The sequence below is a fragment of the Gymnoscopelus braueri genome (genome assembly GCF_963280865.1).
Source record: "Gymnoscopelus braueri genome assembly, chromosome: 22".
Lineage (NCBI taxonomy): Eukaryota > Metazoa > Chordata > Actinopteri > Myctophiformes > Myctophidae > Gymnoscopelus > Gymnoscopelus braueri.
The window spans coordinates 2,824,150-2,839,688 of NC_137624.1; the positions used below are offsets into that span (position 1 = coordinate 2,824,150).

General features: G+C 37.6%; 1 protein-coding gene across 3 annotated transcripts in view; it reads left to right on the forward strand.

Moving 5' to 3' along the window:
* Positions 1-14,954, forward strand: part of LOC308078273 (interleukin-6 receptor subunit beta) — a 19,020-nt gene extending 4,066 nt beyond the window's left edge. For 2 of the 3 annotated variants that reach the window (XM_080419394.1, XM_080419396.1), the window contains 13 exons: positions 744-904; positions 1,680-1,828; positions 3,341-3,491; positions 5,034-5,116; positions 5,754-5,961; positions 6,495-6,674; positions 7,350-7,490; positions 8,788-8,937; positions 9,936-10,079; positions 11,305-11,407; positions 12,591-12,672; positions 12,949-13,120; positions 13,596-14,954. In XM_080419394.1, coding sequence (XP_080275520.1) covers positions 744-904; positions 1,680-1,828; positions 3,341-3,491; positions 5,034-5,116; positions 5,754-5,961; positions 6,495-6,674; positions 7,350-7,490; positions 8,788-8,937; positions 9,936-10,079; positions 11,305-11,407; positions 12,591-12,672; positions 12,949-13,120; positions 13,596-13,924 — 2,053 coding nt within the window. In that variant the 3' untranslated portion in view covers positions 13,925-14,954. Of the gene's footprint in view, positions 1-743; positions 905-1,679; positions 1,829-3,340; positions 3,492-5,033; positions 5,122-5,753; positions 5,962-6,494; positions 6,675-7,349; positions 7,491-8,787; positions 8,938-9,935; positions 10,080-11,304; positions 11,408-12,590; positions 12,673-12,948; positions 13,121-13,595 lie in introns of all 3 variants that reach the window. The other variant, XM_080419395.1, reaches the window with a different exon arrangement.
* The last annotated feature ends 585 nt before the right edge of the window (positions 14,955-15,539 follow it).

The window sequence follows — 15,539 nt, forward strand, 5'->3', positions numbered from 1 at the left end:
GCTGTCCGGCAGAAAACCAGCTAACGCCATTTTTCCGCTTTTGCATTTCCCCCCCCCATAAATCAGTGCTATTGAACACCCTTTACGTCTGTGTTTTGATTAAAAAAATATTGAACCAATGAAAAGTACTAAAAAGCGCTTCTGACAAAACCAGCTAACTCCATTGGATCCTCAAACTGTCTGCTAAACCAGCTATCTCCACCAAAGGGGGGTGGAGTTAGCTGGTTTTGCTGACTCCAGGCCCCTTTTGACCTTCAACCTCATTGTGAGCTTGGAGGTCCATTCAGCTGTTCTTATCAATGATGAACAAAACCTCCTAGCGGCTCTCCGGGGGCGTGGTTTGCCCAAAGCACCGGTCTCGTCCCAAATCACGCGTTCCTGTCACACTCCTCCTTTTCAAATCCATAGAGGGGACAGCCCAGTACTCCCTAGTTTTGCAGACCCCCCCCCCTTACCAACACATGCACATCCACCCAGACAAAACACATTGGTGAAGAAATTTGGTATGGAATTTAGTCTAGTTAATTTTTTTGTAATATCGCTTGACTAGTAAATGATGTTTGATATCAACACTATAGACGAATCCACAGACGCGCTGCCTGTAGCTGCCTGTAGGCGGCCATTGCTGCGGTGTCGCGTCCGCGTAGCGTTGACACCGCAGCAATGGCTGCACGCAGGGCAGCGCTCCGTGGATTCGTGTATACTGTATCATTGATTTCTGTTTATTATTTTATTTATTGTAGGAGCAAAACCAGAGTGTACAGCGAGTATAACTTATCCGGAACGAGTCAAAAGATCAACGTATGTTTATCTAACAACGTTTACATGTCAGCTCATGTTATAAATAAGAGTGATCCAAGAAAATGCATGCAGGCATATTTCAGTGGTTTGCCAAGAAACTTTGGTAAGTTTACAAAAATATGTTTTTATTTTTCTTATGTGATATTATTGTGATAGATGTATTCATTAAAGGGATATTTCACTTTTAAAAAATTGGGTAATTTTATCGTCTCCTCAGGCTTTTGTGAGCCCCCCAGACAGTTTTTAAGTTGCTTGATTCAGTATTTAGATATTTGATATTCATTTTATCAGACCCCGTTCCTATACAAACCCATTGTAACTTCAAACTCCATTTTTAACATGTTAGATTCATCAAAAACACCCGTCCTTGGTTCTGGTGACTCATCCTGCCCTCCTAATACGTGAGGGGCCGTGTTTTTTTTATTACTTTTTTCATTTATTTTATTACATTTTTTATTGTATTTAATTTTTTTAATTTTGAATATGAATAAAATATATAAAATAAATCAAATATCTAAATACTAAATCAAGCAACTTAAAAACTGTCTAGGGGGCTCAAAAAAGCCTGAGTAGACAATGAAATTACCAAAAAAAAAATTGAAAGTGAAATAGCCCTTTAATGTCTCTGTTGGGTGGAAACCTTATATGTCCAAAACTGTTACTTTTCCAGATTTAAATTCAAAAGTATCAAAAGTAGCAGATCTACAAGCTCGAAACGTGTCGCTTGTAGATCTGCTACTTTTGAGTGACGCTGTAGTGTGATCAAGTAGGACATTAGTTTTAAAACATTTTAAACACAAAAGGTTAAAATATGGAGATGAGTGGTTTCTTTCCGACCGTGACGATAATCTGAATATGTCTTTGTTTGGTTTTTCCAGTGAGATGTGGTCCTCCACATGACGTGTCTTTTAGACTTCATCCAACACGCCTAGAAGTGACAATGACGTTGGGAAAGGAGATTAAAGCCATCAAAAACTATACAATCAAATATAAGGCACTTATGAAAGGTGCAATGTGGAAAATTAATGTGAGGACAAATTACAATTACAATTTACCATTTACGTGAAAACAATACTTACAGTATAAAAGGGATAGTTCACCCAAAAACTTTTTTTTTTTTTTTGTCGCATTCCTAAGCCAATAATTTGATGACCAGCGGACCGGTAGGCGACGGTTCCATAGGAGACACAAAGGAGACTCTTTGTGTCTCCTACCGTTTCCGTAGGAGACACAAAAATGTGGGGAAAAACATATCCATGAATTCAAGTCTCCATGGGGTGACTAATCGATAGAAAATTTGGGGCTGAACTATCCCTTTAAAGAATATAAGTATTGAATGGATGGATATTCGATCGTGGATATGTTTTTGTTTTTGTCTCATTCCTAAGCCAATAATTTGATGATCAAATTATTGGCTTAGGAATGAGACAAAAACTAAAAAATATCCATGAATTCAAGTGTCCATGGGGTGACTAATCGATAGGGAGGAAAAAGTCATTTTGGGGTGAACTATCCCTTTAATGACACTTTTTTCAAGATAAACAGTATTCCTATTCGCACAATGTGTACACAAGCTATACTGTAGTGTAGGTACACATGGTCATGCCCTATGTTTGCATATTTTTAATGTTATGTTGATGTTACTACTGCTGCTATAGTATACTATATCGTTGCTGTCGGGGCAGAAACTTCTATCTCCATGTTTTATTTCTTCATAAATTAACGCCCTACTTGATCATAGTACAGCGTCACACTTAAGTATCAAAAATAGCAGATCCGCAAGCTAGAAACGCAGCGTTTTGAGCTTGTAGATCTGCTATTTTTGCAATTTTAGAATTTGAATCCTGAAAAGTAACAGTTTGGGACAAATGAGGTTTCCACCCGACAGAGACGATATACCCACCCACCCCCGCCCCTCCTTTTATTGTGTTAGGCTGATGTCGCTACTGCTGAAGGCTTCTTATTTTTCATTGTGGTTTTATATAATTTATTTGGGGCAATTTGGCACAGTATTTTAGCAGACCTTGGCTTTGCTGCTTGTACTAGTTGTATTTACTGAATTGCAATTATGTGGGGGTCCCCACATCATTTTTTGGGGGGGTCCCTAGATGACAGTAAAGTCACAATTTAAGGACTTTTAAGACCTTTTTTTAAAAGACCATTAATGCATCAAAAGTAATCAGCAAACTTGACTATAAAAACTTAAACTGGTCAAACATTGGCCAAATTGTCAAATAATATAAGAAAGAAAAAGAACATTAAAATAGCCGATCTACAAGCTCCCAACGCCTTGCGTTGCTACTTTCACAACATTTATCTGTGGAACAGACTAAACAAACTAAATGTAATGCCTCAACTCCTACAATTCCAAGTGCTTGTCATGGTGGGTGGTCCCCAGTTCAAATATGATTATTTTGGGGTGGTCGCGGCTTGAAAAGGTTGAGAACCACTGCACTAAAACAACATTTTGTTGTATGTTCCAATACGGTGACAATAAACATCTTATCTGATCTTATCTTCCTTCACATTGTGGGTGAAGCCTCTGTTGGAGATATCCAGCGATAAGGTGACGGTCACAGCCACTGTGGAGAACCTCAACACCTCACTGGGTTATGAAGTACGAGTCGGCTGTGTCAACAACAGCGACTGTCCACAGTGTCCGTGGAGCCACATGTACACACTGCCTAAACGTGAGTTGGAGCATGAACCATAACCTTAAGTAAAAGTATCAATACCGCAATGTAGAAATACCCCGTTACAAGTAAAAGTCCGGTGTTCCAAATTTACTTGAGAAAGAATTATGCAGTACTGTATGTCCCATTTCACAAGTTGGTCATGTATAAGCATCTTTTGAAAATAGCAGATCTACAAGCTCACAATGCGTCGCGATGCGACACATTGTGAGCTTGTACAATAGATCGGCTATTTTCAAATGGCCGAAATGTATATAGGGCTGAAGTGGGTAATGTATGTTTTGTAATAATTATCAAAATCTACAAAAGTAACAAACAAGTAATTAATTGTAGTGGAGTAAAAGTATAATATTTGCCTCTGAGATGTAGTAGAGTAGAAGTAAAAGTACTGAACATTGGAAATACTGGGGGGCGTGTCTTCTCCTCCGTGTCATCAGCGCCCATACCCTAGGTGGGGTTGGTGAAAGGGCCTACTCTGTGTGGAGTTTGCATGTTCTCCCCGTGTCTCCTAGGGTAGTTAATACCCTCACAAAAACATGTAGTAATCCTGGTCGCTATACCGCCTCCCCGATGACAGCCGGGGCGCCTGATGGAGGGGAAGGGAAATGGTTGGAATAACGTGTTCCTTCCACGCGCTACGTCCTACCAGGGAAACTCCCCCCTGTCAGGTGACAAGAAGGTCAGTTGGCTCTCATGCATTGAAGGAAGCATGAGCTCGGCCCTGGCCTCCCTAGGCTGTGAGGGACTGGTGTAGCGCTGGTGTAGGGCTGGTGTAGCGCCCAGGATCACTTAGGAAATTGGCACCGGGTGAAAAAAATGGGTTACCAAAATCGCGGGATAAAAATGTTAAAGTAAAAAAATAAGAACATTGGAGATACTCCAGTATAGTAAAAAATACCTCAAAATTGTACTTAAGTACAGTACTTGAGTAAATGTTCTTAGTTACTTTACACCATTGTAAAGCGCCCCTATATTCTGGACGTGTCATAAATGATTGGTGAATATTCGGGCAGAAACAGGCGAACACGCAGCGGAAATAGCTAATCTACAAGCTCACTGCGGTTGTAGATCAGCTATACACCCCAAAGATTTGACGACCAAATCTCCGGTAGGAGACTCAATTGAGTCCTACTGACCAGCAGCCCCGTCATCGAATTATTGCTGACAAAAAATGCGACAAAAACTAAAAAATCTCCATGAATTCAACGCTTCATAGGGTGTGTAATTGATAGAAAATAAGTCATGTTTTGGGTGAACTATTTTCAAATATCAAACAGATTGCTTTTAAAACGTGGGTTTTCATTACGACTACTAATTATTGCATTATGATAACTATGATAACTGCACTAACTTACTAATCAGTACTAAACACCCAATAATGTTTGCCGATATGGACATGTCATACATCATACACTGAAGTTGAATATTGAACTATAGTGTGGAAAAGATTGGTGTGATAATTCTCGTTCAATTGAATACTCATTTAAATGGTTCACTTTTTTTTTATTATTATTTGTATTGTTATTATGTTGCATTTAGGACTGAGCTCCAAACCTGTTTATCACGAACCAAAAGACATAAATACTGGACACGGGTGGCGACTGCTCCTTCTAACATTGGAGGTACTGTAACATTCTTTACGTTTTGGGTGATGTATACTTTTAACCAGTGGTGGAAAAAGTACTCAAACGTTTTACTTGAGTAAAAGTATCAATACTGCAATATAGAAATACTCTGTTACAAGTAAAAGTCCAGAATTCATTGCACTTGAGTGAAAGTACAAAAGTATTGGCATCAAAACGTACTTAAAGTACCAAAAGTAAAAGTACTCATTTTGCTGCATGTCCCATTTCACAAGTTTTCAAAAGCATAAAATGTATACAAATATTTTGAAAATAGCCGATCTACAAGCTCACAAAGCGTCGCATCACGACGCATTGTAATGTGAGCTTGTAGTCGGCTATTTTCAAAAGGCCGAAATATATATAGGGCTGAAGTGGGTAATGTATGTTTTGTAATAATAATAAAAAAAAGAAAGTGACTAGTAACTAAGTAAAAGTATAATATTTGCCTCTGAGATGTAGTGGAGTAGAAGTAAAAGTACTGCAAATTGGAAATACTCCAGTAAAGTAAAAAAAATCCTCAAAACTATACTTAAGTACAGTACTTGAGTAAATTGACTTAGTTACTTTACACCACTGCTTTAAACCACCTTTAAAGTAAACAAGAAACATTATTCCTGACCTTGTTATTTGTCAGTATCCTGACAGAGACACGGTCACAGGCTACAGCGTCAGAGTGTGTAAAACCTCAGGAGACGGCCCTAATGTGTGGATGAACACACAGCATCCAGAGATGAGGCTGAACCTGTCTCATTCAGGGTATTATGTGAACATCACGGCCTCAGACGGAGTCAGCACTTCCCCTGCACTAAACCACATCGTACCACCACACGACAACACGCCGGGTGAGTGCTAATTTAAGATGGTTTCACTTTGTCCTGCATGGCATCCTCTCTATTATGAATACGGTAGTTCCCTCACCACTAGTTCTGTTACCCAGGGCCGTACCTTGCTGTAGGCATGGCTATTTTTGAAAAATCGTGAACATTTAAGCAAATCTTTGAATATAATATTTTGTGATGGGGGTCTGCGCGGTCAAATACATATCATTTTGGGGGTCCTTGACATGAAAAAGTTTGAGAACCACTGATATAGAAGCATACGTTTTTTTTAAAAACAGAACAAAAATGTTCAAGCATTTTTCAAAAATAGCAGATAGTGCCACGCTATGAGCGTGTAGATCTGCTATTTTTGAATAGCCAAAGAATTCTAAAATTACACAGATGCGTTCCCAGATTGAATGGGCTAATGCTGTGTGAAGCACTTTTTAACTTTAAAAGTGCTAAACAATAAAAATTTCTCATTTATATTATTGCTCTGTTGCCTGATTGAATTATTCTACAATAATAATAACCGATGTTGTCCCCCACACACACAGGTTTGCCAGCTGGAAGTCTGAATGTGACTTTTATCAATGACACATCGTTTAACATCTCCTGGAAACATCATGTAGTGGATGGAGAATGCTACTCCGTGGAATGGGGCACGAGTGGAGAACTTCAAGCAAGTTACAGGTCCTTTTATGTGGAGGACAGCTATAAGGTCGTATCCGTCAAAGGTGTGTAAGCAAGCCACGTATAGAGTAAAGCCATTAAAACCGGGAAAGCAGTGTCATTTTTGATTTTTAGTGATATCTGCTATTTTTTGAAAAATCTCGAAAGTGTTCGAAAACATTTGAACCCTTTAAGTCATCTTCGATTTTAACCATTATCTTATACTTTGGCTATTCAAAAATAGCAGATCTACAAGCTCATAAGAGCTTGTAGATCTGCTTTTTTTTTTTTTAATCATGAAGATTTGTGCAAATCTGAATATATATTTTTCAAAACAAACATTTGTAACTCAAATCTTTGCTTCTGGGGATTCTACAAATGTCTTCTAAATCTTAACTTTCATGTCAAGGACCCCCAAAATGTTATGTATTTGGTCGCGGACCCCCATCTCAAAATATGTTCCAGGGAACCCCAGAAGCAAAGATTTGAGTAAAAAATGTTCGCTTTAAAAATATAAATATATTCAAAGATTTTCACGATTTTTCAAAAATAGCAGATATACAAGCTCATAGCACGGCACTCGCTATGAGCCTGTATATCTGCTATTTTTTAATAGCCAAAGTATAAAATAATGGTTAAAGTGGTTACACAGATGCGTTCCCGGTCTTAATGGGTTAATAATTTTGATTTCTCTTGATTCTAACCTGCAAACAATCATGTGTGTGTGTTTGAATAATCAGAGCCCTTTGAGTCTTATAAGAGATACAACATCACACTGTACCTGCGAACACGCCGGAGAGACAATGAAAGCTGTAACCTTAAAGCCATCAACAACAGTGAGAGCACCTATGGAACTAAACAGGTCTACTTCAAAGAAGGATGTAAGTATGGATGCAACTATACATTATTTTCATATCAAGTATTTGATTGATTAGTCTAATAAGGACAACTTCACCCATTTTCAACCTATCTTCATATAATTGGTCCTCACTAATGCTCATTATAATATGGTACCATTTTTGTCTACTCACTCTGTGTCTCAGAGGAGGGCTGTGGACAGTTCAGAAACCCGCCTACCAGTGACATCATCGATGGGGAATCCAAGCTAATAGAAACTTCAGCCTTTCTCTTCCTGGAAAGTTAGCATGCTATAATGGAAGGCATTGCTCTCGCGTTCATAAAAAATAAAATAAAACAAATGTTTGGAAAAACTAATCAGCCAAACAATGATGTCACTGGTAGGCGGGTTTCTGAACTGTCCACAGCCCTCCTATGAGACACAGATTGAATAGGCAAAAATGGTACCATATTATCATGAGCATTAGTGAGGACCAATTATATGAAGATAATGGTTGAACATTAGTGAAGTTGTCCTTTAACCACTTAAAACCCTATGTTGTACTACATCACACAACACCAGTGTGTGATAGATCTGCTAATTAAGCAATTTTGAAGTTTTTTGAAAATCCCCATTATTGATTATTTTATTAAAATGTATTTTTTTAAATAATCAATTTGTTCGACTAAATGTTGATGTAAAGCCTAGATGTAAAGCCTAGATGTAAAGCCATAATCCTCCTGCATTCTGCTCACTGTTTTTATTCTACCAGGTAAAAATATTATATTATAATATTCATAAATGCAGTGGTGTACTGTACTGTACTTAAGTACAACTTTGAGGTATTTTTTTTACTTTACTGGAGCATTTCCAATTTTCAATACTTTTACTTCTACTCCACTACATCTCAGACGGAAATATTGTACTTTTACTCGACTACAATTATTTGAAAACTTGAGTTACTAGTTACTGTGCAGATATAAATCATTACATTATAAAACATACATTACCCACTTTAGCCCTATTTTATACATGGGCTATTTGAAAATAGCAGATCTACAAGCTCACAACGAGTCGCATCATAATGCGTTGTGAGCTTGTAGATCTGCTATTTTCAAACATTTTTGTACTTTTACTTTTGGTACCTTAAGTATATTTTGATGCCAATACTTTTGTACTTTTACTCAAGTAACATTTTGAGCACAGGCCTTTTACTTGCAACAGAGTATTTTTTATATTATGGCATTGCTACTTTTACTTAAGTAAAATATCTGAGTACTTCTTCCACCACAGCATAAATGTGTGACTGCCTGGTTTCCTGTCATTGTATGACCCCACAGCACCCATCAGTGCCCCCACCATCAGCACTCTTGTTACCCAGAATTCCATGCTTCTAAAGTGGTCGCCCATTCCAGAAGAAGACATCAGAGGCTTTCTGTTGGGTTACATGATCTACTACACTGACCAAGGTGGAACAAAGACTCAGAGAAGTAAGCATGAACAACTCTTAAACAGACTCATACACATAAACGGTTCAGATATTTGCCTTCTAAACAAAAAAACTTTAAAAAGTTCAAAAATAGCTGATGTGCAAGCTCGCAGTGTGGCACGAAGTGACGCGCTGTGAGCTTGTACATCTGCTATTTTTGAATAGCCAATGCTAAGATCTGAAATGACAGATGCTTTCCCAGTTTTAACGGGAGGGAATATATATTTTCATAAAAAATTGGGGTTAAAATAAGTGTTAAATAGCTCTATATTCTGATAGTAATCATTGCTATAGAGCAGCTTCTCTCAAACTATGGGTCGCGCCCCTAAGTGGGGCCGCGGGAAGGTGTCGTTGGGGTCGCGCATTGGCAACCAAAAAAAGAAGTTTTAACAATTATTTTATTCTTTGACTATTCAAAAATAGCAGATATACAAGCGTATACCGTGTCACTTCGTGCCGTGCTATGAGCTGGTAGATCGATTTTTTTAAAGCTTTGCTTCTATTACTACTATTTTGAGATGGGGGTCTGCCGCCAAATACATTAAATATTGGGGTCCATGACATGAAAAAGTTTGAGCACCACTGATATAGCAACATACGTTTTTCAGAAAACAGTTAGGATTTAGAAGACATTTGTAGAATCGGCCTCAAATCTTAACCCATTTAGACCTGAGGCCGATTAAAAAAACGCCTTCTAAATCCTGAAAAACTTCTGAAAAACTTAACTTAATAAAAAAAAACTTAATATTTATTTAAAAAATGACAACAAATGTATGTTGCTATATACTGTACATAGCAACAACCACCCCAAAAGGTTCCCGTCCTGAAAGGTTTAGTTACAAATAGGGGTTCCCGCCCAAAATGGGTAAAATAATGTGACTGAGTATTTGTAACCACCAAGTTTATTGCCGTTTTTGGTGTTGCTATTGTTGTTGGGGTATTTGTTATCCAATGGTTCATTAGTTTTAACATGTGCTGTATTATCATTCTTGATTCCAGATATGAGCACACCTCCTGTATCAAAGAGTCAAGAATTACAGGATCTAAACAGTGGTACTGTGTACATAGTCCAGATCTCTGCTTTCACCCGAGCTGGAGAAGGAGTGCGGAGTGCAGAAAAATACATCCAAACACCTCCTCGAGGTACTCATTTTATTTTTGATTGCTCCCAAGGGTGATCTTATATCATATTATTAGGATACCAAACCCATTACTGTCATTTTAGAGTTTTAGCTATAACCGTCCATTATTTTATACTTTGGCTATTCAAAAATTGCAGATCTACAAGCTCATAGCGCTATGAGCTTGTAGATCTGCAATCTTTTGAAAAATTATGAAAATGTGTGCAAATCTTTTTACATTTGTAACTCAAATCTTTGCTTCTGGGGATTCTACACATTTTTGGAAAAAAAACATGTTGCTATAATCAGTGGTTCTCAAACTTTTTCATGTCAAGGACACCCAAAATTATATGTATTTGGCCGCGAACCCCCATCTCAAAATATGTTGTTCCAGGGACCACCGAGAAGCTAAAATTGGAGTTAAAAATATATATAAAGATTTGCACACATTTTCACGATAGTTTTTTCAAAAATAGCAGATCTGCAAGCTCATAGTACGGCACTCGGTGCCGCCCTATGAGCTTGTAGATCTGCTATTTTTGAATAGCCAAAGCGACCTAAAGTGACACATACGTTCCAGGATTGAATGGGTTAAATTTTACATTTCTGCATAAGCGTGTGATTTTTTTTGTCATTTGCAGCCTAAAGCTGGGCTCGCTGTACAGATGTTTTAAGATCTTAAACAATTTTTTAATCTGGTTGTATCACACACTACAGGATAATCGGGATGATTTTTGGGTTACTCCGAAACGCCCCTTCCGAGGGGCCGTTTCAGAGCCGAAAATCACCCCGATTGACTTCAATTCAATTTCACGATTATTTAAAAGTTTTGCCTTGATTACAATTAACAATGTTTTTTTAAATAGATTGTGAAAATCATAGATCTACAAGCTCACAATTGGGTTAATTGCCCAGCCTTGCATTGTTGCCAAGTCAGCTTAAAATAATTATTAAATATTAAAATAATTATTATATTTTCGGAAATCTCTATGGGAAGAATTCATGGGCTTTCGATTTGTGGCACCACAAAATGGCTGCCACTGCTATGCTAGCCTAAAAACGCAACTGTCCTTTTTTTGTGCTTCTTTTGGGCTTGTTTTCATAGACCTGCTTGTTTCTCTCGTGAAATCTGGCAACACTGCAGCCCTGTCGTACAGTGTAAAACTGTTCTTAACATCCATAGTTAAGATGAATCTATAAGATCACCACCAAACTGTAACAGTACAGTCTTTCCTATCCTTCCATAGATAACACCGTTCAAAGAATTGTTGTCTTGTCTTGGCTTGTGGTCGTTTTGGCTGCAACCGCCGTGCTGATATGTGTGATCAAACGATATGGATGTCCAGATATGTAAGTAAACCATTATATCTGATGCTGTCTACAGCCACTGCTGTATTGAGCTTGATGTAGCTGTTGTGCTGTTATTAATCCTAAAGTAAGTTTAAAAAATGTAAAAAATAAGATTTTTTGCTTAACGTCGTGCAAAGAATATAAAATTGTGGAATCAACTCACATTATTCAAGGTTATCATCTAAATATTGTTGCCAATATTTTGTTATAGAGCATGTTTCATGCTCAAGTTGTGTAATAAATTGCTATATTACTACCACACAAAACAATCTGTACCTTATGAGTCTGCTCCCAATTAGAAGACAACAATTTAAGATCTAGCTGATCTACAAGCTCACAACGCGTCCTGTTGTGACATATTGTGATGCGTTGACAGCTTGTAGGTCTGCTAATTTGAAAGATACTAGAGGTTATGGGCCATCCAAAATGTAATTTTGTCCAATCTGTATGGTAGAGTATGCTATAGGGCTGGTAAATTAATATTTGATATTCGAATATTCCTCGAATATGGGGAACATATGTATATTTAAATATGAAAATGAATAATAATTGTATTTGTGTATGTTTATTTGACAGGGACAATACAAAAAAACTATGTATCAAGTTAAAAAAGATATATATATGTTTTATTGGATCTGAGCATTTGATACATTGTTTTTGTATTGTCCCTGTCAAATAAGCATAATTAAAAAAAACATATTTATTTTTATAATAATATTTGAATACATTTGAATATCTGCAGACCAATATTCAAATATAATTTCTGAGGAATGTTACCAGCCCTAGTATGCTAATAGAATAAAACTTATACCATTATTGAGACATTTAGATCGTGTCAAAGGTCATGTTCCACCTAGACACAGGATCTGACACGAATTTTGACCTGATCAAGATTCAATTTATCCCCTGAGCAAGCAGGCAGGCTCTATTAGCTCAGTGGTAACAATGTGAGCACTTGTGCAGGAAATCGGGTTCAAATCCGGGGTAGAAGAGGAAAGTTACAAATTGCTGCTTTAAAGTTTAAACTCATCTCCATTCACTCCAACATTGTACTAACTACAGTATGTTTTAAAATGTGTCACTGACTCACTGGTCATTAGACTCGGTACCCAGGCTTTTTTTTTTTCAACTGGTCATCAACATCCTCTTCCTGTCTGATCTGCATTATTTTCATTTCTTTCAGAATAAAGGCAATATTTTGGCCAAATATGCCTAATCCTCACAAAAGTAATGCAATCCAAAAAATGCACAGGCCTTCTGAGCTGGTGAGTATATCCTTTACCTTTGTGTTCACACATAAACTATTGACCTAGTCAGATTAGACAGAACAGTTTTAGCATTGTTGTACATTAGGATTGTTTGTACATAAGGTACCACCACCCGTTTTAACCCATTAGGACCGGGAACGCATCTGTGTCAGAAAGATTTCTTTGGCTATTCAAAAAAATAGCAGATATACAAGCTCATACCGCATATATATTTTTGTTTGTCTAACGGTTCTAAATGGGTTAAAAAACAAGCATGTTTTTTTATCCACTCAGCAACTCCTGGAACCTTTGAACACAGACAACATGGAGGAAGAGAACTCCAACAACAGTCTGCAGGTAGTTGAGAAAAGGGCAGAGAACGCTCCTCTAGCATCATGTCTTCTCCACGACACCGAAGACCAGGGATTCATAGACTCTCACCTGGACTCAGTCTCTCTCTCACCAGGTGATTATTCACCATTATTACACAATTGCCTGATAACCACTTAAACCCCAACGGAGTCCCTCATACTAGTCTTTTCCATTTTGTGTTCTTGTGGGCTGCGTCGCGTTGTGGGCTTGTCGATCGGCCATTTTCAGCGAAAGCTTTCCCCACAATACGGACGCTGGGGTTTAAGTGGTTAATCATCAGACGGTCATCATCCCTTTCAAACATTTTCCAAAATAGCGGAAATAGCAGATCTACGAGCTCACCACGCGTAGATCCGCTATTTGAAAACAGTTTCTGAAAGTGTAAAATTATTAAACATTATGGCCTATTTTGGCACTCTTACATTATTTATTTTGTATTATTGCTAGCAGTCATTTCCTTGTAAAAATCTGCAATTTCAAACAGAAATGAAATTTTTACTTAAATTATGTTCTTATTTGTATGACAATTGTCAACATTTCATGATGGTTTTACTTTACAAACATTACAGGTGGCTCTTCTGTGGACCGCTTCCACAACCACCTCCCATCCACAGGAGGCAGTAGTGGAGAGCTCTCCCCTGACGTTGCGGCACTAAGAAGCCCCTTCGACACGCAGACGGACGCTCAGAGAAGCACCCGTTTCCCGTTCCCCAGTGACTATACCACCATGGAGCTGTTCCAACATGCCGTGCCTCCTCCTGGTTTCGGTAAAGTGAACCCTGGAGACATGGAGCTTCACACACTCTTCGGTGTTCACACACCAGGACTGGACTATGTGCGCCAGTTTAGCACCAGTCCAACCGCAGACCATGAAGAAGCAGACCTATACATACAATGAACCACTTTATTTAACTCTCTGGCGTGTGGCGTCCACATTGTTTCAAAATGACCATCCTTTTTTTTTGCCCGGCCTCCCTATTTTGGGATTTTTTTTTAAAGGTCCAATTTTTTTAAAACCTTTTTTTGTACCTTTTTTCAAAATGTGTGAAAATAGCCACATTGTGAGCCTGTAGATCTGCATTTTTTGCTATTCAAAAATGGTTTTCAACATTCCGATCAAAGTAAAACTCCTTACCGTTCTAGTTAAGATTTGTTTAAAGGTCGGGTAAGTGATATTTTTGGGTATTTCTTTTATTTTTGTTAAAAAGGTTAAAGTACTATATTCTGATAGTAATCATTGCTACAGAGTGTTTGTTCGGTCACAGGGGTCTCTCCAGCTCTTTAGTAAACAGAATATACTACATTTTCAGGTAGGTGACAACATTTAAGCCAATCAGGAGAGAGCACTGAAAATGTATTTTCCGTTAAATAAAGAGCTGGAGAGACATGGGAGACTCCTTTTACTGAACAAACACTCTATAGAAATGAGTACTATCAGAATATAGAGCTAATTAACATAATTATTTTTAATATATCTATTTTAACCAAAGTAAATCACTTACCCTACCTTAAAATGCTATTTTACAGTATAAAATGAAAGAGCGACTCAGTGCTGCAATGTTTGTAAAATACGTACCAAGAACCGGCTCAGATTTCAGAGCGCTCTGGTTTAGACGTCATAGAGCTCTGATATCAGTTAATTTTCATCTTTTAAAATGCATTCAATTCGTCCCATGTGTATACAAGCTGTTTTATTACATGTAGGCCTAGATGTGTGTCAACTACTGTCAAGAGCAACAGACAAGCTGCAACCAGGGCATTTTACAAAGACTTCCACCTCCACTGTTCAGAAGCTTGGGACACAGCTTTTCATTCAGAACAGAATGAGTGCACCTATAGTGCACTGAATTGTCCATCGGCCACGCACCAACCGATCTGAATTCACCAACATCCAGAGAGCACTCCACGCTCTCAGAGTATTTCCAAACGCACCCTTAGCGATGTTCATATACATATATATATATATATATATATATATATATATATATATATATATATATATATATATATATATATATATATATATATATATATAATGATAAAATGATTGCTAGCAAACCATTAACCCATTAAGACCGGGAGAAGCATCTGTGCCATTTTTTTATTTGAGCTAAAAGGCATTATTTTATACTTTGGCTATTCAAAAATAGCAGATATACAAGCTCATAACCGAGTGCAGCGCTATGAACTTGTAGATCTGCTATTTATGAGAAATCGTGAAAATGTGTGCAAATCTTTGATACATACAACATATTTTTTTCCCCAACAGCGAACATTTGTTACTCAAATCTTTGCTTCTGGGGGTCCCTGGAATAGAATATTTTGAGATGGGGGTCCGCGGCCAAATACATATGCATTTTGGGGTCCTTGACTTGAAAAAGTTTGAGAACCACTGACATAGCAACATACGTTTTTTTCAAAAAACAGTAAGGATTTAGAAGACATTTTGTAGAATCGGCCTCAGGCATGAAACTGTGAAAAAAATATTTTCATTTCATTTGGTAAAGAATGTA